The 27,901-nt window shown below is 40.1% G+C and overlaps 2 protein-coding genes across 2 annotated transcripts in view; both read left to right on the top strand.

Annotated features, from left to right (window-relative positions):
* Positions 1–750: 750 nt before the first annotated feature.
* LOC146458500 (noggin-1-like) lies at positions 751–8,376 on the top strand. Its single transcript, XM_085090646.1, has 2 exons — positions 751–1,405; positions 6,903–8,376. Exons 1-2 carry the CDS (start codon positions 911–913, stop codon positions 7,176–7,178), a joined length of 771 nt encoding a protein of 256 aa, XP_084946772.1. The 5' UTR covers positions 751–910; the 3' UTR covers positions 7,179–8,376.
* Positions 8,377–9,741: 1,365 nt separating this feature from the next.
* Positions 9,742–27,901, top strand: part of LOC146458499 (polycystin-1-like protein 2) — a 32,667-nt gene continuing 14,507 nt past the window's right edge. The window contains exons 1-16 of the mRNA XM_085090638.1: positions 9,742–9,922; positions 12,008–12,100; positions 12,991–13,747; positions 14,303–14,699; positions 15,644–15,838; positions 16,749–16,913; positions 17,704–17,829; positions 18,604–18,789; positions 18,988–19,242; positions 20,672–20,947; positions 21,738–22,106; positions 23,285–23,393; positions 23,883–24,642; positions 25,742–26,129; positions 26,390–26,590; positions 27,244–27,414. Of these exons, the coding sequence (XP_084946764.1) occupies positions 12,028–12,100; positions 12,991–13,747; positions 14,303–14,699; positions 15,644–15,838; positions 16,749–16,913; positions 17,704–17,829; positions 18,604–18,789; positions 18,988–19,242; positions 20,672–20,947; positions 21,738–22,106; positions 23,285–23,393; positions 23,883–24,642; positions 25,742–26,129; positions 26,390–26,590; positions 27,244–27,414 (4,428 nt within the window). The 5' untranslated portion in view covers positions 9,742–9,922; positions 12,008–12,027. The remainder of the gene's footprint in view (positions 9,923–12,007; positions 12,101–12,990; positions 13,748–14,302; positions 14,700–15,643; positions 15,839–16,748; positions 16,914–17,703; positions 17,830–18,603; positions 18,790–18,987; positions 19,243–20,671; positions 20,948–21,737; positions 22,107–23,284; positions 23,394–23,882; positions 24,643–25,741; positions 26,130–26,389; positions 26,591–27,243; positions 27,415–27,901) is intronic.

The following is a 27,901-nucleotide window of genomic DNA, read 5'->3' as shown; positions in this document are numbered from 1 at the left end:
AAGCAGTTTTGTGTTGTCTTCACGGCAATTAACAAGATGTCCGGCTAAAAGGGTTATTCATGTCTGCTAGGAAAAAACCGGGACAATGCGATCTTTCACTGTTGAGTCTTTATATTGTATTACGGCTAGCTAACGTTCGCAAGCTAATACTGTAACATGTAAGAGAGGAATCATCTGTGGATACCCACAGGAAATCATGTTAAGTGCAAAATGATTACCACTGAAAAGCGACAGCTAGGCCCCAATAATATCATCGAGTTGGGATATGCTTCTCCAATCTACCTGTCATTGAAATTTGGAGTATTAGAGAATGATGCATTACTGATTGGTGGGGCAAAGGACCTCGAGATGTAAAATGTAGTTAGTCAGTTTAAATAAAGTAAAAAAAAAAAAAAGAAATACGACAAAAGGCTTTTGCTTTGCATGAGACTAAAAATAATCGCATTTTTTGTTTAGTTTACTCGACGTCTGCTAATGAGAGTGGCTATTTACAAAGCACACAACGTGAACGTAGCAATGCCTTAGGGCTTAGCCTGTTGTCTGAAAAAATACCGCATAGCCAAAGCTTTTTTTCTGTTAATCGTCTCAAACTCAAACGCGACTGCTCTGTCTGCTACGTTTTCATTTCGTTCAAACCAATTTCGTTCCTTTTCAGGGAAATACCTGTGCTTCATTACAGTGCCAAGAATCTTATTTAACCCTAGGTCAATATATATCGGTATTGGCTGGCAGGCATGTGTAATGGGAGAAAAGTCAGTCGCTAATTTTTACGTCGCGCGTCGCGCCAAATGTCATTAGTCCTCAGTGTCTTGGCGAAGCGTTCAGTGGGTGTACGTGGTAAACACAACATTAGTCAGCTATAAAAGCAAACGGGGCTTACGACAGCGAGTCAGTTGATTAGGCAAAAGCCATGAAGACATTATCGTCACCACTGGTCATATTAGCGGCCTTGCTGCTGTATATGGCTACAATTTCACAGTGCTTTTTCCCATTGACGCCGGTACGAAGCAGCAGCCACGAGTTACTTAATGATCCCCTGGATAACACACAACCTAAGAGTATCGATGATTGTGATGAAGAGCTTCAGAGGCCGACCAAACGAGATTTGAACGAGAGAAGACTTCGCAGACGTCTTGGAATGAAGATTGACGATAGATTCTTGTCCATAACGGAGCCCGTGCAGGCATCGGACAAATTCGTGAGGCGAATTTCTTTGCGTGGCATCACCACCTCCGAAAAAAACTTTCTCCGGCAGGTTATTAGGAACGAGACCGTGCCTAAATTGGGCAAGCCATCTCTGTTTATGGAGAGGTATATGATGAAATGGCTTATTCACAAATCAGACTGCCCTGTAGAGCATATGTGGAAAGACTTGGGATTCTGCTACTGGCCAAGGTGGATATCGGTAAGTGACAATTGAATGATTGTTGGAATTGAGCCACTGACCTTTAGAAAAAGATCAAATTCATGCACCGATTCGGCTTGGACGTGTAGCTGTACTGTCTGGGCTGCTTAATTAATTATCACCCACTCGTCAGAATATTGCGTCAATTCCTTTTTTCCCTTCTTCAGTTTGTAAAATTTATAGCCGAAAATAATGACTTCGTTAAAGGGGCATTGTTACGGGGATTTTGCTATGTTTTGTCCAAATTACACAAATTCTTGGCAAAAGTACCTTTGTTTAAACAAAATTGCTCTTAGACCACCAAGAAGAAAACATCATTTGATTTCTTCAAGTAAGAACACACCATTCATAGTTAACAGCGATTGAAGATTGGCCATTGTTTTCAAGTTGCAATATTTTTATCCATTTTCGTCCTAGCCACCCGCAACCTAGTTTGTCTGATTCCTAACCAAACGGAACTATTATTTTGACGTTTCCAATTGATATGTTTGGTGGCTGTTTAAAGTGACACTCAGAAAAGCTGACTGCTTCAAAAAGTACTTTCCATGTCAACTTTCAGTTTGAACTACGCAACACACTTAAGAGTTTCATCTGCAGACTTCAAAGTTATACAAAACAACCCAGTTCAGCATTCTACAGGTTACACAGGAGCTCCATCATAGTGCGGGAAAGTACTTCTCATTTGAATGGTTAGACGCAATTTGGGATTTGATTCAGACTCGGTGAGGTTAGAACTATCTCGAACTGCAAAATAAGCTGCATTACGACTGTACGAAAGTATTGCTTATAACAGGTTTCATTTGAATGGACACACTGTAGGATTTCATTCACAGATTCTAAAGTTTGAACCACCTTGTGCATGATAATAAACAGTATCACATGAACTGCTCAGTAGCTTTCATTTGAATGGTTACGCTTTAGGATTTGTTCTACCGAGTTTGAGCCTGTTACAGCACAGCAATACAGAACCACAGGAAAGTTCCGCTCACTAGATAGCGTCCGTTCAGTTGGACATCAATTCAGGATTTTTTCAAATGAGAACCACCTTGAACAAAACAGTGAACAGAACCATATTGAAATATATAAAAATATATACAAATGGTTACTTCTGCATTTCTTCAAGACACAAAAAGTGGGAAAAACCTTGCCGACAAAACTGAATCCACGGAAAAGTACTACTCAACGTCTTTCCGGCTTGAATGTCAAAGTTTACTGGGGTTTGCACACGAACTCAAACGTTATATCAACAGAGCTACAGGAAACCACTTCTCAAAATCTTTGGTTTGGCACACTTTATGGTTTTATACAAAAATTTCGGTTGCATTTTGATTGGCGTGAAGGTTGAAAGGTTCTGGAAACGCCGGCCCTGCAGCCCTTTGATCACCTCAAGTGCACTTTTAAATTTTCTGTCCTCTCCTACTTCAAAACGCCTGTTCTTCTTTTGACTGACAACAAGATATGAAATATGTTGGTCCTTGGTGACAAATCTCCATTCGATATTCCGAACTCTAAACTAAACTAATCCGGATGTAGCGAATTCTTGATCAAAGAGTGATCGCATTGTTACGAGCGACCGATTTTAATTCTATGCATAACAAACTTCTAATGCTGTGCATAGCTAATTCTATGTAAAACGAGCAAACACAGAAGTTCTCCATGAGCTCCGAGTTGTACAGAGTAATTGTCGAGTTCATACTGTTTGATTAGATACTACGATTTACAAATTCATGATCGGTAGCACGTTCCGGCTGGGGTGACAAAGATGCCTTTGGGGGATGTGTAACACGGTGTTTCGATCATAGTTGTCTGAAGTCTCTCGAGCTTCCCGCTGTTAATTCTTATCCCGTCCCGTCATCCTGCCCATTTATCTTGATCGCGCGTGGGATCCTGCGTTGATAAGAATCGGGTGTGAGTGACAGGGATCGCGGGACAGCTGTTTCATCCCGTTGGCCCATTTTGTCGATCCCTTCAGCGTTATTTCACACATCCCACTGAAAACCTACTTTGGAAACTGTTTGGGAGCCGTTTACATAGGTTATCGTGCGATTTTAGCAAAGGTGTTTAATGACTTGACAAATTCTGCAGCGTTTAATGTTTTAAGATTTCAGATCTACTATGCGGGCGATTTGCGTGGGTATTTCATGGCAATTTGATTGCACTGCTTTGCTGTGGTGAAAGCTATTCGCATGTATGAACATAAACAGGCTACGTTTAGCCACCCATCTCTACCCCGATCAAGGAGACTTTGACGTGTTCAGTTTTTCCTCTTTTCCTCATCGAAAAACGGAAAAAAATCAAATCGACTTGTAGCTTGCACAAGTCGTCCGTTTGAAAACACATTTCAGTAAACTAATCACCTCCCCAGCTCAAAACGAAAAACATTCCAAATTTTGTGTGAAACATAACTTGAAACGAACAGCACTGGAAAATGAAACTGGTACTGCTCGATGTATCAAAGCGGTCTCGTTCTGGATTACTTTATCCACAGACTCAAGAGCGGTAACCACATAACAGCCTCAAGATCGGCTCTGAAAGTTATTATAAGAATATTACAAAATTTCTTCACAGTGGGCGTTTTATAATAACCTAACGAAAAATTAAGTAAGCAGCCTAGTGATAAAGCTACTTTGCGGGTCTTGCAATTGGATTGAAATTTCCCTGAGAGGCGCTTTTAACGCAAAGAATCACTCCTTAATTCCTGTGTTAAACATACAATCGAGAGAACCTTCCCTAGCACGCATCAGTGATAATCGTATTATAATTTGCGTGTTTCTGTAATTAATTGAATGTAAATTCAGGAAGAAATATCTTGGCGAGCGTTCCGTTAGCATTGATCAAAAGCGTCATATAGGCGTTTGAGAAAACCCAAGGCTCTTTTCCTCAATGAACAAAACGAAAGGTAAAACGAAAGGTATTTTGTCTACTGATGCTGGGTTCCATATCGTTAAATAGAAAATCTCGATGTTGCATGAGCACTGAATGCACTTATAAAGAGGCCTTAAGAGGTTGAAGAGACTTAGTCAGCTATTTTTAGTGACACTTTGAAATGTCAAGAGCTATTTGCATTATATATTATTTATATGAAACCTTAAAAAAAAAACTCCCTAGTTTTTTGTTTTTAAGTTGTACCATTGATACTAGTGGCCAATTGCATCAAGTCTTGCCTTTGCGTTGGAAAACTCGTACGTTAAAACCTGTATAGGGGCTGCTTTTTCTAACCATTCATTTTGAGTGTTTTAACAACTCGGGAAAGGTGCTAGGTAAAGGTTGTCGTAGAAATTAACAAAATCACTCACCCTTTAAACTCAACTGGGAGATTCTGGATAACGGATTAATGCAGGCTTAAAGTAAAACTCACAGGAATTTTCAGAAGAGATAAACAGTAATGGACTTCCGGAATGGTCATACTTCAGGATACTGAAAAGCATAACTAAGATTTCTAGCCCCAGATAAGGAGTTTACACTTGTATTAGCCATACCATTTAGCCCCGAGCAAACCTAATTTATAGTCGTTTTGGATTTTTGCAGTTTTACCTTTTTGGTCATTTTCCTTCTGAGTCCACGTCAAGTCAAGTCAAGTTTATTTCAAACTGTTTAGAACTATTTACAAAAGAAGCAAGGATGTATTACAAATATTTAAAGTCAGGATATAAATATATGAAATATTTGTGCACCGTGGCCGAAGTAGCACAGGCATGCGTGCATTTTCTCCACACCGTTCTCTCTGTATTTCTTATACTGCTAGTTGGGAGAATCTGTTATAAGCGACACATCTTTGTTGTTATTTTCCTTCATTCTGATAAAGGGAAAATTCGGTGCTACTCACTTTTGGGGCTTAAAGGGTTAAATCGGATTCGAATTTCTAACATGTTAATCAAATTAGACAGCACGCGAATGGCTCGTGCATAAGATTTTTAGCAAGTTATTGAAAGCTACATGCAGTCCAATTTGAAAAATAAGTAAATTAAAAATGGCTTTCCCGGACTGTATTGGAAAGTACACAGGCTGTGAAAAGGGGTTTGAAAGATCAATTATTTTGATCTGAAATGCGCCACAATATCGGCGAGTTCCTATCCTTTTAATTTAAGGTAGCTCCCTAGAGTATTTACAAATGATTTTTGCACCGGCTAACGTGTGTTACATAAGGAAAGCCTTGCTTTCTTGTTTCCAAGTGTTTGTCCATGAAATTTGCAAGTTGCGAGTATTTGAGTATTTAAGATATTTGTAATCAATCTCCCGTTGTTTCTCGTGTGGTAGAGGTTGTTGCCATGGCGCTCTTTTGGGGTTTTTCCCAAATAGTAACATATGGAAAAGACGGTTTTCATGTTCTTTGGGACCTATTCTGTTTTCGGAATGTACAGATCTAGAATAGCATTCCGTGAATTCTGCCTCTGAATGAATGGAATTCAGTTTCAGTAAAAACCAATAACTGTGTTTGGAAAGACCACCACAACAAAATAAAAGTACCGGATCCTGAAGTAAAGGATCTAATCAGCAAAAAATTGTAGAACAAATAATCTACAAAAAGAGAGCTGGTTTAACGGTTAGGGAAATTTATATTTTCCAAAATTTCGAAAGGAAAACCCTTTCTTTCTTCAGGGTATTTTAGAAACTGACCCTATGGCAAAAGACATTACAGTTTAAAACAGGAGGGGATGCAATTAGATACACAGAATAAGAAGACTTTGTGTTCTTTTGGAAAGGTCTAGGTTAAAAAGGAATACGAGGAATTGTGTTCTTGTGGGAACTGATATTTAGAGTATTCTGTATATTCCTGAACCGGAAAAAGAAAAGCCGGAATTGCCCAAAAGAATGCACCTTACAAAATTTCATATCTCGAATTTCCTTTGGTAAACTTTTCTCGTGAAAATGGCCGAGACTAACGATTTGAAGGGAAAATACTCAAAGGTTTAAAAAGTTTCGCCGGGGGAAATGCCAGAAAAGCGCACTCTTCGTTTTTTGTTTTTACTAGTCCTGGTGACAGTTTTAAATCGAGTCACGCTAAGGTCAACTAGCAAAACCAGACACGATTAAACAGTGCTAAGTTGCGGTAAAATCACTTGGAGCCAGGAAATTAGTGTCGAAATGTAACTGGATTACAATTTCGGAGTAATTGGATAAGAAAAATTCTAAGCACTATCAAACTGGACCAAGGTCGATCGAATTATTACCAAGATAAACAAGCATTTAGTGCTATTACTTCTAAATTATATTGTGTTCTATCTTTTCACCCGTTATTCAGTTATTTGTCAGCAATATCGTTATGATTTGTCAACAGTATCGGGGCACGAATCGTATGTCCTGCTGGACACCACATTTACGACCGATTCATGAAAATAAACGTCAACCCGATTCAGAAAATCTGTTGCAGTGCACTGCAGATTTTTATCAAATCGGTCCGCGCCAATCAAAATTTAAAATCAAACTCAGGTGTTGAAATACACTCAATAATAATAATCATTATCATAGAATTAAATTTTATTTTTCAATTTTTTAGTTTGGACGCTGTGTGAAAAAGCAGTGTTCCTGGCCTCATGGTATGTCGTGCGTTCCGTCAAAACCAACCCCCGTGTCCTTATTACGATGGCACTGCAAAAACCGTGGCGGGAAAAAAGCGAGGAGAGGGACTGAGACCTCGCGCATCTCCTGTCGGTGGCTGAGGTTCAGCTATCCCGTCGTTCATCAATGTGAATGCAATTGTGAAGAGAAGCGTGACATAAAGAGTGACACTTCGGGAGAATTATTGCCTCATAATTTGCTACAAGGAAACTGATATGTATATAACTCAACGAGCTAGATATTACGAACAGTAAGGATATAATACTGGGTCTTAAAATCCTTTCAGAAACTTCGGCTGTTATCCCTGGTAAATAGAAAACAAGAGGTCAAACTGGCGAGAATTTAAGCTCTTTTTCTTACTTGACCTGTTTCTCCCAAGAAGTCTGGGGGATCTCAACCTTGTCCCAAGAGTCTTCGCGATATTCAAAATGGCGGACGGCGGCGAAGACCTAGGACGCGCTACAAAATTCTCCACGAATCGAGTATTTAGTCATGTGACACACTTATAGTGTCTTCGCTACACGTTTTTTGGGATCAAATATGACTAACAATACCATATTTGTTCCCTCGAAAAGTGTAGCGACGAAAATCAATTGTTTGTCCCCGCACTCTTCGCCACTGTCCGCCATTTTGAATATCTCGAAGACCATGCATGGGGACGAGGTGAATGCAATGTAATCTTGCAGAGTGAACACCTGGATCCCTTATACACTCGATTGCAAAAACGTTGACACTTAAAAAGCATAAACCGTGAACGATGAGACCCAGTGGCTTTATGGGTATAAGTGTACTAAATTTATTTGCATAATATGCTATTCTCGTCCGACGGTTGATGACCAAAATTAGTTGCACGTGGTGAATGACGGAAACTGTCCAAGTTATTCTTAAAGTGTCCAAGTTGGCCAACAAGGGCCAATTTGAGTGATATACAATTCGCGATTTGCCAAAGTTCAAATCAGCCAATGAACTTAAGCAATAATTCGTAGAAAATTATTCGGAAGAATTAAGTCGGCACTGTATTTTTTATATGGTAAATTATTGATTATGGAAATGAGGTTATTGTTTAAACACTACCCACAAATCCATTGGGTCTCATCGTTCACGGTTTATTCTTTTTAGGTGTCAACGTTTTTGCAATCGAGTGTATAAGAAAAAAACAAACACGAGTAAATATTTGATTGCCTTTGTTTCTCTGTAAGTGGCAACTGGTTGTTTGGCAGAAAAAAACTCCTTATATCATAGAAATTAAATTTAATGTTTGCTTTTATTTTGTACTTCATGTGTGATCATGAAAATTTATCTTAACGTTATATTTATACCATTTTTCAATTTTCTCTAGCAGTATCAACTAGATGTTGCAAACAATGTAGGGAGAATATTTTTAGCTGAATAAAGTCAATATATATTAAGGACGGTGCCTACTATTGTTACTGCGCATACGTTCTGCGCATCTCAAGATACTCGGGTGTCCTATGGGTAGTGCCTACTAATACAGGAATATTTTTGCGCGGTTTAAAACTATACGGAGAAAGCAAAACTTAGCAAATGCTTTTGGTATCTCGTAAGAAAATTGGGGGTAACCATGCATTTTTCAGAGATAACTAAGCTTTAATTTAGGAAAAAATCCTATACATTGCTTTATATTGTGGTGGTTTTTAGAGATTTTATTGCTTAGTTATCTCTGAAAAATGCATGGTAACCCCCAATTTTCTTTTTGGATTCCAGTAGCCCTTGCTAAGATCTGCTTTTCCCGCATAGTCATAAACCGGACAAAAATACTTCGGTATTAGTAGGCACCGTCCTTAAAGGTATATTTTATATATATTCACCATTATTGTGAAAATAATTAGTATTTAAGAAAAGACTGATCTCTTAAAAGTATAATTTCGATTTATGAAATAGAAGACTCTTTTCCTTGTTTGCATAAAGTTATGGTTAAATGAGAGCAAGAAACCTGATAGATATTTTCGAGCCTTGTTTGACTCGTCTTCCTTAAAGCTATTAAATACTTGCAGGTTGTCACTGGCGGCCCATCTGGATTAGTCACCCACTTCAATTAGTCTGTTAAAGCACTTCACTTCATGGATCATCCGGGGAAGGTTGATGTTGAAAATGAACCTAACCTCATACTTCTGTTACATAGTGTAAGGACACGAATCAGATGATACTGAGATGTCGTTTCCCACATAACGCATGCATTGTCGATGAAAGTCGTCTACTTTTTTTTTCTTTTTGGGGGACACATCAACTGTCGAGTGCACCTGGGCACTCGGAATCAGAATTTTTAGTTTCTCTGTCCTGGCTCGCTTTCACTACAGACAGAATACCGCTCCCTTCCGTGTATTTAAATTTATTTATTTATTTATTAATTTATTAATTAATTAATTTATTTATTGCTTAAATCCTGAAATATCCAAATTTTTTTATTCGTAAAAGCAACTGTTCACTTTTCGTAGACAAATTCAACGAAGTGGAAACATGCGCTGACCTCTATTATTTGATGCGAGAATCTCTCAGTTACTGTTCAGTTCATTTCTCGTATGAAGGCGATAGAAGCGCAAGCGGCTTTGTTTTTGTGTATCACGGCATGTGAAAATTTTGTCATTCGAATTTCATAAATAAACAAATAAATACTATTCAATAAGGCGGTTTTCAAATACATGAATATTCTTTAATTCTGTATTTTTAGGGAGATACATTCGCGCAATCCGAACATGTTCGCATGACGCATCAGTTATACACGCCATGTCACGTCAGCTATTTCGTGGCTGCGTAAAATTATTTCTTGGTCAAGTTGTTGTTTTTACGACTCGCCAAGTGCTGGGATTTGTTTAGAAATGATATTCTCCTCGATAGGTTATGCACAACAAGCTCAATGCACATTCCTATCCTGAGAATTATGTCACAACTAGAACGATAGTCTAATAACTGTAATTCAACAAGGAAAGCTCTAACGAGGTAAGCCCACGTGAAACTTTATCATGACGACTAAAAAAACAGCTTGTAACGTATGTACAGTTCATAATTATTTGATTATGGTTGAGTCTTTTTTACCGTCAACGAAATGATCATTAAGCAAGCTTAGATCAGTTGGTGCAGAGCACGATATATAAAAAAAGATGAATTTGTTGATCTTAAAAGCTTGAATGAAAGTTGTTACGTAAGCTGTCAAAACTCATTCAAACGCCTTTGATGCTCAGCTAGTCATGAATCGAATTATTCACACAAATGAATATACTAAATTTAAGCTTTACCTCAAGGGTTCACTTTAAGACTTGAGCCTCGATTTCTGATGTCGAAAACATTAAGCCAAATTAAGTTAAGCTTAAGCCTTTATAAGTTTCTTAATACTAGATCAAGTGAACGCGGACAGTTATGATTTTACACAAAAGTTACTCTAAAAGTAATACAAGGCCGCCGTTTATTGCACTTTCCAATGTTCTTATCGGTTAAGGAAACTCTTCCGTAAATTTTCCTTTTAAAATCAAGCGAAAAAATCTTAACTTACCGGTCTCTGTTGATCACTTTCCAAACAACAATGATTTCAACAGGAGTGATAAGATTGCTCGAATGAATGGAGTATTTGCTGCTCCCGAAGTTTCTTGCCTTTCTTTCCAGACATTTTTAGATTCCCAGTCTCCCTAAATAAACAGTTTTTCCCCTAATTCTGAAGGATGTCCATTCTATGGAATGAAATAGCATGACTACAAGCAAGCAAACAAACCAATTTCAATGAAGTAGCGCTTTTCTTTTGTTACCGAATTTGATTGGCTGTTGTCATATTTGCTAGCTTTTGATTGGTTATGACTGAGTTATTAGCGTAGGGGACGCTTTCGGTTGGAAATTTCGCCAAAATGCAACTTTCCTTGCCAAAAAAAAAAGAATTTTTCTGTAGTTTTTTTCCCAATCATTCCAAACTGGCAATCTCATGCTCGTTGGTAGATCAAAAAGCTCACGGATGGCACAACAATGGCGCAAGAAGACAATAAACTGGGCTCAGTTGCTCAAAGCCCGATTAACCTAATCCTGGATTGACGTGAACTTTGGTTCGAGTTTAATAACTAATCAATAACGATTCTTCCAAAAGATTTTTGGCCCTCACTTTTGACTGAGACTTTTCTTTACCTTGAGCTTGAAATTAGCCTTCAAAACCATTTTTAACGAGCGAGATAAAAAAAACCTCGATTAACTTTCAATCGTAGATAAGCGTTAATCGGCTTTCGAACAATCCGGCCCTGATAGAAATGAAAATTTAGTGCAAATGCCACAGTATTCTGGAGGAAAGAGTGGAGTACCTCCGTCTGCTTGTTCCGGAAAAAAAATTCCGTTTGATCCACTCTACCGGGTAAATTTCAGTTTGAAATTCCACTGGAAACTTTCCATGTAAAATTAAAAGGCTTTTTTCCATCTAGACAAAGATCCGCGTTAATTTTCAGTTCAAATGGAAATCGAAATTTTGTGTAAATGAGGCGGTAATGTCTGGCATTACAACAGGGTGAACCGACTAAATAGAAGGCGTCCCTAGCCTTACATTGTCTTTTCTATTCCTCCCCGTTTTTTCTTTTTCCGTTTTTCATATTATTTTTTCTGTGATGGTTTGAGGTTGTAGGCGATCGCGATAGGACTATGAAAGACAAAATATTGAACCGATGCAGAGGCCGGAAAATAGGATTTTCCCGGTCGGTGAAAAATGCTTCGACGTGGTGATCAATCTCGTTCCTAGAGGTGAACACGGAGCAGGGATGGCGCAGTGGTGAGAGCACTCGCCTCCAACAGTGTGGCCTGGGTTCGATTCCCAGACTCGGCGTAATATGTGGGTTAAGTTTGTTGTAGGTTTGCGTCCTTACTCCACGAGGTTTTTCTCCGGGTACTACGGTTTTCCCCTCTCCTCAAAAACCAGCATTTCCAAATTCCAATTCGAACCGGGATATGAGGGCCACAGGTTTGTCAGCCGTAAAAGGCACTTGATGCAGTAAGGTGTGTTAATTGAGTTTGCACATTTCCCTAATGTTTGTGACTTTCCTCATTGTTTGGTGATCAAAGGAGTCTCTCCACTGTAATCAATGAATGAAACAAGCCGCAGTAAAAGAGGATCTTATGTTTACAGAAATGGAAAATGGATGGAGTGGCCAGACGGTAAGATTATCGCTTTTAAACTTACGCTTATTTATTCGGTTTTTTTAGTTATACCATTTTATTCAGTTATATTTCTTTCATTATTTTAATTTTATCATTGACTTTAAAAGCTCTACAAAGTAAACCCCCCCCCCCCTCCTCCTCCTCCTCCTCCTCTCCTCTATTAAGACTCACCTATAATAAATTGAAAATCCGTATGCTGGTCTTTAAGGTGGCTAGTTTCCATCACTTATACTTTGACGGATCAATACTACCACTCAAAATAAGTGGTGTGGTTATAACTACAAAAAAATGTCTCGGTGACCCCCAACTTTGTTACGAAAGGAGGGTTCAGTTGAGACTGCTATAAACCAATCCCTGCATTTTTTTTTTAAATTAAACTTTGAAAAATGTTGCATCTGAGATGACAGGCTGATCACAGTTCCATATTAAAAAAATGAGGGTCGTTTTTGAGTTAAAACAGGTTATACTGTTGATATCGTAACCTATTACATCAAATTATTCCATCTTTTGTTCGCCAATGATTAGGCATTTGGTTTTGATAGCATTATTGTGGTATTAACTGATAAAGAGTGGTAGTGTCGGGCTCTCAAAGTGTAAGTGCTAGAAAGAGCTGGATATTGTTGTGAGCACCTTTACTGCTACACTTTAGAAATACAGTCTATTTTAATTTGCGACCCTTTAAAATGCTAAAAATTGAAATGTCGCTCCTTTTCCGCATGCTACGAGGAGAGCAAAAGGCACCCCTCCTCGATCCCACTTCGGGTGGAGCCTGCAAGTATAATCCAGTATAGGGAGTATCCCCCCGGAAGACTTTTTTTGTTTACAGAAAATTGTCTGTCGTCATTAGTCTGAACAAGGCTTTATGTAATTGTTGTTGTTTACTTTAGATAACTGTTTCCCTCCTGATGTTGCCCTTCCGGAGTGGTTCCCCACTATTCAAGCAGATGTAATTTCTTTCCGTCGTTCTCAAGATATTATCTTGCGAGGCATCATTGTATCTGAGCCAAACTGCGTCACAACGTATCCAAGAGTAACGTGGATAGTATGGAGTTACACTATCGACGAGAATGGAGTCTCCATTCCTCACCAGGAGACTATTAATACTCCTTCCACGGAACTCAAGCTGCCCAAAAACACATTAAACTACGGCCTTAAGAAAATTTACTTTAAGGTGGTCATGCCCTCTAACGGGTTATTCTTTGAAATTTTTGGATGGATTACAATCCTCAAATCACCACTGGTTGCTGGTATAGTAGGGGGACGCGAAGTAACACGATCACACGGCACAGCCATTATCTTAAATGGATCGCCAAGTCGAGACCCTGACCAGGGGCCTGGATTCGACTCACCACTGCAGATCACGTGGTTGTGTAAAGGAGAATATGAAAGTTTTCCGTATTTCTCCCACGTTTCTGATATTCCTATTGTGACGCCAAACTCTGGTCCAAGTAACAGTGGCGGCTGCTTTGGAAATGGCGTTGGCAGACTTAACGGCAGTGACATCATAACTTCTTTGAACTCGAGTTACCTGACTGTGGGATCTTCCTATGACATCAAACTCATCGTCACAAAGGAAAGTCGTCAAGCTAACTATGAACAAACGATAAAGATTGTCAGCGGTATCCCACCGGAAGTGACGATCAAGTAAGTAGGCATTGGACTTTTGTTGTCTATGTTCTCCTGATTATTGCCAAATTTGCTGAGGTATGTACCTCACTTCCGCGTTGCGAGCCTCGCTCCGACTCGCTATGAACTTGTATTCGGAGCAGCCGCTTGCTGTTATGCTTGCCATGATAGAGAGATTTAAAATCGCGTCTACAGCAAACAGCAAACGTGAAATTCGCGTTTATGTTTTTTTGAAAAATTTGGTACAGATGTATGAGATGTATTATTAGTGTTACTAATAGTGGTTATATGGTGAGTGTCTCAGGGGACTGGCGTAACCTGCGTAGCAGTCGTTTCCGTTTCCTTTGAGCACGAAAAGACGCGCGAGGGCATTGGGCAAAAGGGAGCAAAAAATTAGGAGCGGGGGAGGGGGGGAGGGGCGCCCCTCCCCGCCGCTCCTACTTTTTTTGCCCCTTTTGCCCAATGCCCTCGCGCGCTTGCCCCGCCTGGCTAAAAGGAAATGGAAACGACTGCTACGCAGGCTAGGGACTGGCGTCACTATCAATGTTTATTTATTTATTTTTTTTTTTTCAGTTGTCATAAAAACTGCAACCCAATGGCGACAAATACGTTATTTCCCATTAGCCTGTCAACCACGTGTACTGGGCATGCGTGCGACACGGCGCAATATCATTGGACGCTTATCAGAGTGGATTCTCTTGGTTATGAGATGGAAGAAATAAGCCTGACTCGTGCCAAAATGAAAACTGACCTCAATCTCCCCGTCATGGTCTTGAAAGAAAAGCAACTCCGCGGAACTCTGTATTACCGATTTAAAGTCACCGTGACACAAAATAACAGCCCTGATGGAATGGCTGATTATGATTTTACAATGAACGGCCGACCCCATGTAGGAAGCTGTGGCGTGCAACCTCAGAGTGGAGAGGCGTTGAGTACTAATTTCAAGTTTGATTGCGGTTCAGGGTGGCGGGTAAGTAAAAACCAGAATAGACTAGGAACTGGCAACATTGCTTTTGGCACTTCTTAATTCCATCAGGTAAAACAACGTTTTGTTTCACGACGCAAATAGGGAACTTAAGCTACGGCGACAGCAACGAGTGTGAACTTGCATTACATTACTTGGTAAACTTCTTTACCGTTACTGCACGACTATGACGTGAAATTTCCTGATTGGATTTTTATGGAGGACAGAAACACGATGACGAATTTTCCTTTCCTTTCTAAACTTGGGTGCGGTCCCCAAGATGAAACATTTGAGATTTAAAGCGAAGTGGGAAAATCACGACGACGTTTAAAAAAACGCGAATTCATCTCAGTAGTGACGTTTCCGCTGCCATCACCGTCGTCCTTTCTAAAGCTCCCTAATTTTGCTTCGGAAACTTCTCCTGAGCCAGCCACTTAAGCAGAAACAATGTTCGCACTTTATCGAGTAAGTTAGAGCGCGTCTACTCGGTTTAAATGAATTGTATGCTTTACGTGTTATATCAAACGCGAGGAAGAGTGTTTCATCCAATTTCCAAACAAAAAAGAAGTGGGTTGGAAAAACGAGGAGCATCCGAACTTTTTTAATCAACTTCAATGTGTTTAGAAATCGGATGAAAAACTCTTTCGAGTGTTTGATATAGTTTCCCAAACCAGTAATAATTCTTGGAGAAATCCAAAGCAAACATTCACCATTGGTTTTAGTTTTGCTTCAGTCTCAATGGTTGAGAAAGTGGCGCGAGTTTTGACAGCCAATCACAGTGCGTAGTGATGCAAAACCTAAGCAAACGTTACATTACTTTCTACTTAATTGAAGACTGTTCTGTCTGATTCTCGTTAACAAACCGCGTTCGTATTCACTTATTCCACGAAATCGACTGCAGTGTTTATAGCCAATGCATATTGCCAATGTAATAACGATATTTTTTCCAGGACACACATTCCGAGTTGACCTATGAATTTCACTACAAAGCTAGCGATGGTATGGATACTTTGATATGGTACGGGAAAGATGAGATCAATACGCTGTTACCTCCAGGAAAAGAAGACAACAACCACAAGCTTGATGTTGAACTCAGAGTGGTTGACAGCTACTTTGGTGCTGCAATAACAAGCTTGACATTGCAGGTGATAATTACTTGGTAGCAGTGTGTTTGTATCATTACTGCGCGCGATTTGCTACAATAATAATAATAATACAGTAATTATAACAATAATTGTAATAATTATAAGTGAGTCCTACCATGCATCTCGGATACCGGCGGTCGGTCCCGAACAAGAGTCGCGCTCCGTGAAGACAAACAAATTTCTTCAAGAGAGCGGGAGTTAGAGATAGCAGGTACCGTCACCAGTATTCATCGAAAACGATCTGTTTGGGATAAAGAACAGTTCGAAATTTCTGGGAGTCCATCTCGTCCTTCGCATTCAAAACTTCCTTTGCGAGCTGATTGGCATAATGAGAGGGATTTCTGGGTACGAGGCAGGAAGTCTACTTTTCCGCTTTTTTCCACCAGAAACAGTCACGTTTCCCTTGGATACCGTTCACCTTAAATCACAAGTGACTGTCTACAGCTCTCGCTTATTCGAGTGAATTTTAATTTTTTGAGAGGTCAAGATTACGGAAATCTACTGTATAGTTCCTTAAGTTGATTTGCACTACCATGCAAGAAAATAAAGTTTCTCTTTGTAATATATTCCAATACACCGTAATGAAAAAGATGGCGGCTGTGCATTTTACCCTAATACCTTGCGAACACAACACAGCCAATATGCACGTAGAAAGCCATATTTTTTGGGCGAAATTTGTTCCAGTCCGAACAACTGGCGGCATTGTGTATGCTAGGTTTGAAGTTTTTAAAACTTTTCTGTGTGATTTATGAGCGTTTTTAGGGTTTTTGTACGTTAAGAATTATAGCTAAATGTACTAGTCGCCATTATTTTTCAGCACCGGTGGATTAGTGTAGGTGCTTCCTGTATATTATATGAAAAGCTGGCTGTGTTGATTTATTTCCAGCTTCTATATCTCTGCGTTTTTTAGGTTAAACCTGACAACATCAACTTAAACATCTTGTCGACTTTCGCCAAAATAAAGCATGAATTGAACTTTAAGAAAAACCTGATGGTGGTTAATCACTTGGCCAATTCCCTGCTAGAGGCGCTGCAGCATTCAGATGCTACGATCACCACTGAGGCCAAGATCGAAGTAAGTAAAGTGTATGTAATAACTAACAGGCGTTGCTCGAAAGCACTCGGAAAAGGGCCCGTTTAAATGGTTTCAAAATTTGCCCAACATTCGCGCAACAAAAGTTCAACGGATGTTGGGCAAACGCGGACAGATGTTGAACGGAGTGTTCAAACGGTTTGAATGCCATTCAATATTTCCGAGAGCAAAGGAAGCATGAGTTGAATCCATGTTGAATGAAAGTTTAAACCAATTCAACTATGTTGAATGACCTGTTCAGACGCCCCCGACATTCGGTTCTGGACAAAGTGTTGAACGCACGTTGAAGCAAATGTTGAAACCGTTTAAACGGGCCTTTTAAAAAGTGAATATCGAACACGACCGAATGTTTCAAGTTGAAATCACGAAAAACACACCGCTATTGCAGACCAGAAGTAGGTATAGCCAAATGATATTTCTTTTAATGAAAATAATTATTTCGTTTTGAACGGTAAAAAGGCTTACAATAATGAAGCCCTATAGTGAAGCCCTATTAACCACATTTTTCACACTCTAGTTACGGCTGACACATCAGCAGTAACTAGTCGCAAAAGTTTCCTGAACGTACATTGCGCTGCAAATCATTACAAATTTCGCGTTAACCAGCCCGTTCTAACAACTGTACAAAAATCTTCCAATGTAATTATCAATTAAACTGAAGTGTCGGCTGGAGAAGCAATGCTAGCATATAACAAACACGCATAAGACTGGTCTTTTGTGTTACATTTCAAATACAGTTAACTATACACCCACAACATTCCTGTTTTTTCAGATAAAAGATTTTATCATGGAGCAAATGTCCAACACAGAAGTTACTCATTTATATTCCTTGATTCAAGTATCGTCAGTGATATCACGAGTAACAGTGGAACCAAATGAAATGACGAACAACACACAGGTAGGCCGTATTCAGAACGTAAGGTTTGTTATCTCCCCTCTGCTTCACAGCATTCATGTGACACGTGACGAGCATTCACTGGCGCTGCGGTTTTTTACCTTTTTAAAACAAAATAAGGATCTGCTAAATGCGGAATTCTACACCAGTTTTTCTAAAAACGACAGTGGCTGGACTCCTTGTTTCTAACTCAGTGAAAGTATTTGCCCCTCGTTTTTCAGTAGCATGTTTGATTCATTACACACGAATACGATTATTTTATATTTATTGCAAATTTTGGTGTTCACGCTCGCTTGACTACCGAGGAGGCAGATCCAGTTTTCTAGCACTTTAGCATGTTTTTGTTGTTGTTGTTGATGTTGTTGCTGTTGTTTTTTGTTGTTTGTTTGTTTTGTTTTTTGTTGTTGTTGTTTTCTTTTTTACCATACGGGAGAAGTTGATCTTAGCAAAAGCTATTGGAATCTAAAAATTATCGCTGAAAAATACGTGGTTACCTCCAATTTTCTTTTTGGATTCCAACAGCCCGTGCTAAAATCTTCTTTCCCCGCATAGTCATAAACCACACAAAAGTACGTTAGTAATCAGTAGCCACTGGTCCGAGTAACACTGACTTCTTAAGGATATCTCGAGATGCACAGAGGGTGTGCGCGGTAGCAAAGGAGGCACCGTCCTATAATTGAACGTTAAGGAAACCATAGTTCAGCTGTACCTTCCGTCAAGCTGGTTTTCATTATGATTACATTGTAGTAAGCCACGTCTTTTTATTGTTTTTTTTAGAGACTTGCCCTTGAAACCTTAACTCGCCTAACCACTTTGCTGAAAAACGAAGCAACTGGAGTTGACGGAACAGAAATTGTCCTTAAAGTGGAACAGGGAGCTGAGAATATTTTATCTGCACTGGGCAATTTGCTCCGCTCGGCAGCTCATAAAATAACACACGGAACGCAGGAGACACTTGAACAGGTGCAAGATCATTTGGTGCCTTTAGTGCCTTTAGTTTAACTTGATGACAATAAAACGGGCGAGAGAAACATTTAACTTTTGTTAGCCATGTTTCACCATGCTCCTGCGCGATTAACGAAACCCCTTCAAAAGCAGCGGTCATGTGTATGTAAGCATTTTTTTTCTGGAGTTTTTCTAAGTAACTTCGTTTGTTTCCAGAACAAACAAACAATCCGTAATACCACCACCACGCTCATTGATGACGTTGCTGCATCTCTGTTGACATATATGGTCGTGGATCAGGAACCCGAGGAGCTTAAAACAAATGCCCTCGACATGGTGCTGAACAGACTCAGTCCCAGTTCTTTGGATATAAACACGGACATCAAAGGAGTCAATGCAGTTTTTAAAGTCCCGTATGGAGCCATTGCTACTGACCCAAAGGCCAACGATACCAACTTCATTGATGCTTTGGTGAGATTGAATAACACCGTGTTGTTTTTCACGAATTATCCCTACTAAACTAAATTGGATTTGATGCGATTCTCGTATGTTCGTATGACGAACACAGCACCACGTTAGTCATGCACAAATTGATCTATATCATGCCCAATTTTCCTGAATTGAATTCAGATTTGAGTTATTATATTGAATATAACTAAACGTCAATCAACTAAATACCTGACAGCGGAGAGCAGAGCTAAGGGCGCTTTCTATTTGTCAGAACTGGCCAGCCACAACGGTTAGTCGGGTAATGGGAAATGTCATTTCGAAGGCAACGCTCCACAAAATTTTAAATTGAACATTACGAAAATGGTACGCGTTATTTGAAGAATTTGAAAGGATTAGCGTATAACCGGGACTTCAAATTTGCGCATTTCCTTTGTGAACTGCCTGGTCTGGCCGGCCAGTTCTAACAATGGTAATTAAGCGCCCCTAGCTGATTCCCTCCAAATATCCCCTCATAGCCACACCCCTAACCACGTTTGCACAAGATACTGATGTCAAGCATCTTCTTTGAAACTTATTTTCCCCGCGTTTGACGTCTTTTACTATACAGTTAAGGTAAGGTCCCGAGGGAAACAGTTAGTTTAGTTTTCCCGAGACTCCTGAAACATCAGGACTCGAGGGAAAACAAAACTAACTAGTTTCCCCAGGGACCATACATTAAGTGCTTTGTTATATACACTCGATTGCAAAAACGTTGACACCTAAAAAGCATAAACCATGAACGATGAGACCCAACGGATTTGTGGGTAGTGTTTAAAAATTGGCCCTTGTTGGCCAACTTGACTCTTTAAGGAAAGCTTGGACAGTTTCCATCATTCACCACGTGCAACTAATTTTGGTTATCAACCGTCGCACGAGAATAGAATATTATGCAAATAAATTTAGTACACTTATACCCATAAAGCCATTGGGTCTCATCGTTCACGGTTTATGCTTTTTAGGTATCAACGTTTTTGCAATCGAGTGAATTTAGACTTTTTCTTCAACAATCACAGCAAAACATATAAACAAACAACTGAGAGGGCAACAACTGCGGAATTGTATCCCGGTCGCGATACATTTGTATTTGATCAGGGGCACCTGACCAAGAATCAACCAACCACAGTGCTCGTTTTGTTGAGTGACAGTCTAGGTAAATAACAAATGTATTTGTTTCAAACTCTGATTGGTTCATTAGGTTTTGTGTCTGTTGTACATGTGATTGGCTAGAGTAAATACGCTCTCTCGGCTACAAAACCACAGATGCGAAATTCAATGCACATAAACTAAAATACGAGAATGTCAAATAAAATGCTCTTCAATACCAAGACCTGTCCTCGAGCACAACCCTCGTCCCCTTACACAACAGCGCTTACTAAACTGTACTTCATGACCATCATTGCTTTATTTTCAGCTAACTGTAACTGGTTTCAATCCATTTACTTGGGACAACAGCTCTACCGCTATCAGTTCCCCTGTCCTGAGCTGGGTCCTCAAAAATCACAGAGGAGAAACTCTGACGATCACAAACAGCAAGGAGGAAATAGACATCACGATACCAAGAACGATATCAAGTGAAATAACATCAGGTTCTTGTCTATCAAGCTTTATCAAGCCGAGTAGTGAAGGGAAGCTGAAACACCATAAAGCAAACGTTACCTTTCATAAAGGAGCTAGCGTTATTCTTGGGGTCAGTATGATTATTCCAATCAGTTCGTACTCCGCACTTCAAATCCATAACATACATACACTCATTTACCCATAAACGGAATGAACGTTGCGGCTATTAATCGAAATGAACCAAATTTTAGAGCGTTTTCAGCCAAAATGCGAAATTTTTTCAACTGATCGATTGATAGTGATCGATTTGTAACCCTGACCCTATTTCAGACCAAAATATAGAATTTTCCAGTACCCCTTTTCAGAAAATTGACTGATCCATTTTTTGGCTCTAACATTCATAACAGTTATTGTAAAATCCATACCCGTCTTCAAACTTTCATATCAAAACGGAGTGGAGTAGCTACCGACGTAGAAAGAAAGCACTCCTAATACAGATTCAGGAGTCGAGATTGTATGCGACAACGAATGAATGGATCTTGGGACGCGTATCTGGCATCCCCCGCAGATTTTGCAGGGGCGAATGACATCAACAACAACAAGAACAATTTATTTACAAATTCAGATGATATAAGGAGCTTGTCCCACAAATAGCCACAAAGCTAGTCGAGGCGGGACAAGACGAGCACGAGAACATAATGGAAAAAAAATTACAATAAATTACAAGCATGCTGAAAAACGGAAAAACTTAACTTTGCATAATAACGCAGATTTAGATAAGGCTATGCAACAAAAATTAAAGTAAATTATATGCATCTTCACCAACTTGGCAAATGAGAGAGATCCGGGGATCGAGATCATCGAACGCACGCCCTAATCTTTAATTATTACTAGTTTACAGTGTGCTTTTTTGTCGGCAGGTTGAACCAGTTCAGTACTCTACCTTTGACGTATTTGTACGCTATGAATATCGACCAACCTTGCAGCTATTCGACGAAAAGAAGACTATTCCAGATGTCTCATGCACTGAGCTTTCCTACAATTCGACAGACGGTTGTGACGATAGCGCTTACCGGCTGAACCTCTCAGATGACATCAGCAGGTCGGGAACCTATTTCATCAGCATCCTTTATGAGGAAAATACTGGGAACGACAGGAGACGGAGAAAAAGATCCACGATGCCAAGCTATGACCCAGCAACTGATGTAAATTACACCATGAGTATGTTACAGGAACAATGTCAGTCGTGGAACAGAACAAATGAAATCTGGACCTCTCATGGATGCCGGGTGCGTTATTTTTCGGACAAGTAGCTGTATTCATTTTATTTTTTGATTAACTTCGCCAGGGACAAAACTGAAAAAAAAAGGTGATTAAATGGTACAGGTAGGGATGCCATAACTAGAGCGGGCCCAGAACACACAAAATAAAGTGTGTTCACGGCGGCCATGTTGGAGCAACCAAACAATAGAATATATTTGTATAAAAATAAAATTTATTTCCCAAAGGAAAATCATTCTATTGGTTCGTTCCTCCAACATGGCTGTCGTAAACACACTCTATAGGATAAACGACACGTATACTAGGTAACAAGAAACGGCCGCCTCTCCTCGCTCCCTGGTGCTGGCAATGAGAGGCGGATGTATGAATTATAAAGCCGGTGCGCTGAAAAGATTTCATGTAGTTTAGACTTTTGTCAGTAGATCAAAGTATTAGTGGAGCCTGAAGACAAGTTACTGAGTTCTAGATTTCAGATATTCTAGATTACTGACGTGCCTCAACATAGTCGTTCGTAGAGCCGCTTACTCAGATTAGGTAAACCACGGGGTCAAAGGAGGGGAGGGCGGTACTCCGACTGACAAACTAGCATGAGGGATTTGGATAAAATGACGATATAACACAGCAACATATTAACTGAAAAACAGCCACAAAAGAATGACTACATGTACTGCTATTGCTCCATTACCTAAACAAAACATTTCGCTTTATCTTTCTCTTTTTTTCGCTTCAACTATCAGACCACTAATTCCAACACGCCATCCGCTTTACTCAAAATTGCCATCTTCTAGCATCTTATTTTAATTCAGCCATTTGTGAAACTCTTTACCTAAATCCCCCCCCCCCCCCCCCCCTGGTTTTGGGGAGCCGGATTTAGAATTGCATTTACGGAAAACGGCAGAAATGACTACGCGACCACATTTATCAAACATTTGTCTCTCGCTGTTTTCAGTTTCTCAATAAAATTGGGCACTTTTGCGTTAGCATCAAAGGCTTGAATGATTTTTCTCTATTATTATTTATGTACTCAAGAAAACATAAACGCGAATCTCACGGCGTCCGCCGTTTGCCGTTTGCGATTCTAAATCTGTCTGGCATGCAGAACGGCGCCATGGCACGGATTCTAAACTTAGTTGAAAAGTACAACGCTCGCTTGAAATGTTCACTGGCTACTTTTTCTATTTTTTAGGTGGGTTCCGGATCTAACCGAACATCTCTTCATTGTCTTTGCGACCATCTATCTCCATTTGGTGGAAGTTATATGATGATTCCGATCACTCTTCTCAGTGATCCTGAAGGTCAGCCGAACTTATTTATATAGAGCAAAACAATAAACTCCCTAGAAAGAATAGGGAAAAGACTTTCATACTGATTTTTGTTGCGAAGGCATTTGCTGGAATAACAACAGTTGACGGACCTAACAGCCTCTCTTGCGGTGATGCTCCGCCCAATTATAAGTGGAATGTCTCACACGGTGCTCTATTGTATAACATGTACTAATGATGTAATCATGAAGCAGTATCGATTGAAAGAAGTGAAAAATTATTGCAGTTTTTCATTGAAATCGGCAAATAAGTTTGATTATCACCAGTCTACTTGAATTTATTTTGATATGTGTAGAGAATATGAAAAGCTTTGTACTTAGCCTCGCTTTCATAATGAGGTTCACAGCAACTGGGAAATGGCCAGTTGAAATGCTTATCATCTCCCACAATGTATGCGTGAATCTGCTTCTCCGCGATTCCAACCTGTTTGTTTGTTTGTTTGTTTGTTTTTTTATTTGTTAGACGGCTGTACTCCTCCAGAAGTGAGTATACTCAATCTATCAGATGATGTACCATCTGCAGCTGCCATTCTGCGTTCAAAAGACTTCATAGTAGAAGCCAACACAGGCAGTCCACACTGTAACACGAAAACACCACAGTTTCAATGGCTTTTGTTTAAACTTCAGTGGGATGACTCTTTGGGATCTTTGGAAGAGGGAATCGGAACTGAATTGCAATCAACCGCTAATGGCTTTGAGTGGCACTTACAAAAGAGACACCTTGTGTATGGCGTATATCGAGTGGTTGTCAAAGTGACCATGGCTGGTGACCCCGAGGGCCTAACCACCGACGAGGGATATTTCAATATCACAAAATCCCCGTTAGTAGCCGAGATAGCCGGGGGTTCTAAGATCACTCGAGGAATAGGCACGGCCGTCGGCTTAAATGGCGCGTTATCAAGAGACCCTGACGTGGAGCCTGGTAATTACTCTTTAATGCAGTTCACGTGGTTATGTAAGAATCAACAGGAGAGTTTTCCAAATGTCTCGCTTGCGACACTTCCGGTGGTCACCGAATCCTCAGGTCCAGGAAACGGCGGGTGCTTTGGGACTGGGATCGGAAGATTGGACTCTAGTGACATCACGCTGACGTTAGAGACAAGCAAAATGACTGCAGGAGAACTGTATGACGTCAAGCTTGTTGTGACGAAGGATGACCGAGAGGCCGACTTTACTCAAGAAATAGAAATAGTCAACGGTGATCCGCCAGAAGTTACTATCAGGTACGTAAGAATATTGGGGAAGCCGCCTTAGGATTATTCTGAATAAAACCTGTTTCCATATCTCAAACTGACCTTGGACACTTTATGAGCTGTACACAATATCGTATATATTCCTTATTGTCGTAGTACTGTTCGTGATGTGCACGGAGCAAAACCCATTTGTTAGGCAGAGAACTGAGTGAATAGAGCTCCAGCTAGATCTACAGTGTTTAGGGTTAACAACCGATTCGAAAACGGTTCGTTTTCGTTTATTATTATGGGTAACTCTATATAAATACCTTAAAAAAATTCAATCCTTCGCAGTTTAATATCCTCGTTGGCGTTGTGCCGGTTATGGATAGGAGAAATGAAGCAAACACCTCATGTAATTTTAACTGAATGTCCAAGGTTCCGTTTGAAAGATTGAATCGAGTGTTCCCGATTATTTCAAGGAAGGTTTCCTCTCGCTCTATTGCGTCAGGGCAAGTCATAACCCTTCACCTCAATTTGTAACTGAATAATGACAAGTGAGGCGGGGGAGGGTAACAATGCTACGATTAATTCTCATGAAGATGTAGATATCGCCCTTGTCAAAAGATTACAATGTCGCATGGGTCATACCTACTGACAAGCCTCCAACACGACAAAGCTCCAGTTTACAAGTATATCATGCTGTGCCGGGGCGTCTCATGTATAAGTACATCAGTCACATGTCACAAAAATGGACATCTTAAACTAGGCCTCCAACTGACAGAAATATAGGGGCTCTTCACGGCGCTTGACACTGTTAAAATATGACCCCAACACACAAGAATACCTATCAAGAGAGATTTTGAATCACGTTTACGGCAAACGGTAAACAGCAGAAAAGCCCACGTGACTGTGTTTATCCTACATTTGCCGCTCAATGTTTTTCGGTTTCTTAGTAAAATTGACTAGTTTTGAATTTTAGAATCGAAGGTCAGAATTATTTTATACTATTCTCATCTATGTACTTAATTTTTCAAGAAAATATAAACGCAAATAGATCTCACGTTTGTCGTTTTCCGTAAACGCGATTCTTAGTCTCTTTATTAACTTCGCGTTCTAACCTTAACCTCTTATTTTTCTTCATTTTCAGATGTGATAGTAACTGTAACGATCCCGCAAATCCCTCTATTCGTATACGTCTGACAACTACTTGTACTGGGCATGCGTGTGATAACGCAAATTATCAATGGCACCTTGTCACTGTCGACTCTGATGGCAATGAAGTGAGTGAAAGTCTGACACGTGAAATGACACAAACTGAGCTCAATCTTCCGGGCATAACCATCAAGGCGGATCAACTCCCTGGAGGCTTTACTTATCGATTGAAAGCTACTGTGACACCGGAAATTGGACCTGAGGGAAACGCAGCTTATCAGTTCAGAATGAACGCTCCACCCCACTCCGGACAGTGCACCGTGTCACCCGGAAGTGGAGAGGCAATGACGACTCAGTTTGCGTTTAACTGCACTGGTTGGCAGGTAAGTGAGGATCAAACTAATAAACAATACTGGATGGTTTACTAAACGTTAATTACAAACTGCGTCGGTGTGTATCTCTATCTATTTTGCCTGTTTTTGTTTATCTTTAATTCTTTCGCCATTTGCAACTTGACAGATAATTGCCGTTTTGTGTGTTCTTGCAACTGGCAGTATTTTTCCCGCCAAACAAATTCTTCCGGAAATAGCAAGCGATGCCAAAACATATTGTTTTCTTTCTGCTTTATTTTATTCAACCGCAGGACCCTGACATACCGCTGACCTACCAGTTTTCCTATAAAACTAATCCCGGTCTTTACACTGTGGTCGCGCACGGCTCCGAACACTACGCGACTACTGTAATGCCACCAGGAAAGAATGAGACGGATGGCTACGGAATTGACGTTGAAATCAAAGTGATTGACAGCCTGTCTGCAGCCACGTCAGATCACTTGTTAGTGCAGGTGGGTTTTATGTATTTTTAGTGAGTCTGTAACCTTGAATCTCATGGACATATTAGCTTTTCTTTCTCTAATTTGGAAGTTTTACTCTTTCATTAACAAATAGGGTATTTTCTTTTTTGTGTCGACAAGTTTTCGAAACACCCAGAAATAGTGCAATATCAAATTAGCTATTTTTAGCCGGTCTGGGTATAAGGCCTTTCCAAAGTACTAATCTTCTTCTTCTGCTTCTTCCCCTCCTCCTCCTCCTCCTTCCTTTCCTTCGCCTTCTCCTCTTTCCAGGTGGTCTATATATTAACCTGATCAGTTCACCAGCACACCATTTTGGGCTCGTCTGCTGTTTGGCAAAGGTTCTATGATGATTACTGTAAAACAAAAAACCAATGACACATCTCGGGCCACCGTATAGCAAACACCAGGAGAAATGAGCCAATCACGAACCAAAGCGAAAGTTGCCAACCCTTGCCAGACGAAGAACAAAAAAAGCGCATATTCCAAGTCGTGTTTGCCATTTGAGCAGCTTCAATGAAAATTTGAGAGCTCAGCTAACACAAATCGAAAGCATATATGCGATTCCTTTCAGCAGTCAACTCTAAAACGGTACGTCTTTCCAGTGTGGTTCTCTTGTAATGTGCAGCATCTTCTTGCACCGTTAGGTCCAACCAATTATAGCGGTGGAAGAGCTTACTCAGCTCACCGTCGGTAACAACAGTCAGATCACACAGTTGCTACAGACAGGAGATACAGAGTCCGCCACACAGCTGGCAAACGCTGTGCTTCAAACAGTGTCCCAGTCAAACATTACAACCACTGAAGACAACATTGCGGTAAGTTAGTTTGAATATCTAATTCTTTCCGCCCCAGGGAGATGGGAAGTGCTTAATGACGTTTCATACGTGGAGGCTTCAGAAATGGTACCTCTTTCAGTAGACCTGCACCTCTCAAAATCTCTATTTTCACTCGACCCTGCTACCCTGCAACTGCATTGTTTTTTAGGTTTGGAAGTATTGTTCTGTTGTTCGTTCTTTTGTCCTCCTTTTGTAAGACGTTGCAAACGGTGCAGGTCGCCCCACCTCTCTCACAATGATATAATACAAAAAAAAATCGTTTCCCTTTTCTTTACCTGGCCCAGTTGTTCAAAGGGCGGATAATCTTATCCACTGGATAGTTCGCTATCCGGCAGATAAAATGTGTGCAAGATTTTCTCGATAGTCCTATAATTTGTGAATAGAGTAGAAGCATTTGTCAAATTTAAGTATGGGATTGTGTGGAAAACTTGCCAAAAGCATTGGTTGGAGTACATTTGCTCCACTG

Source organism: Pavona decussata, unplaced genomic scaffold (genome assembly GCF_977016875.1).
Source record: "Pavona decussata unplaced genomic scaffold, jaPavDecu1.1 SCAFFOLD_233, whole genome shotgun sequence".
Taxonomy (NCBI): domain Eukaryota; kingdom Metazoa; phylum Cnidaria; class Anthozoa; order Scleractinia; family Agariciidae; genus Pavona; species Pavona decussata.
Note: the sequence above shows the minus strand (reverse complement) of the source record. Positions and strands in the feature narration are given on the sequence as shown.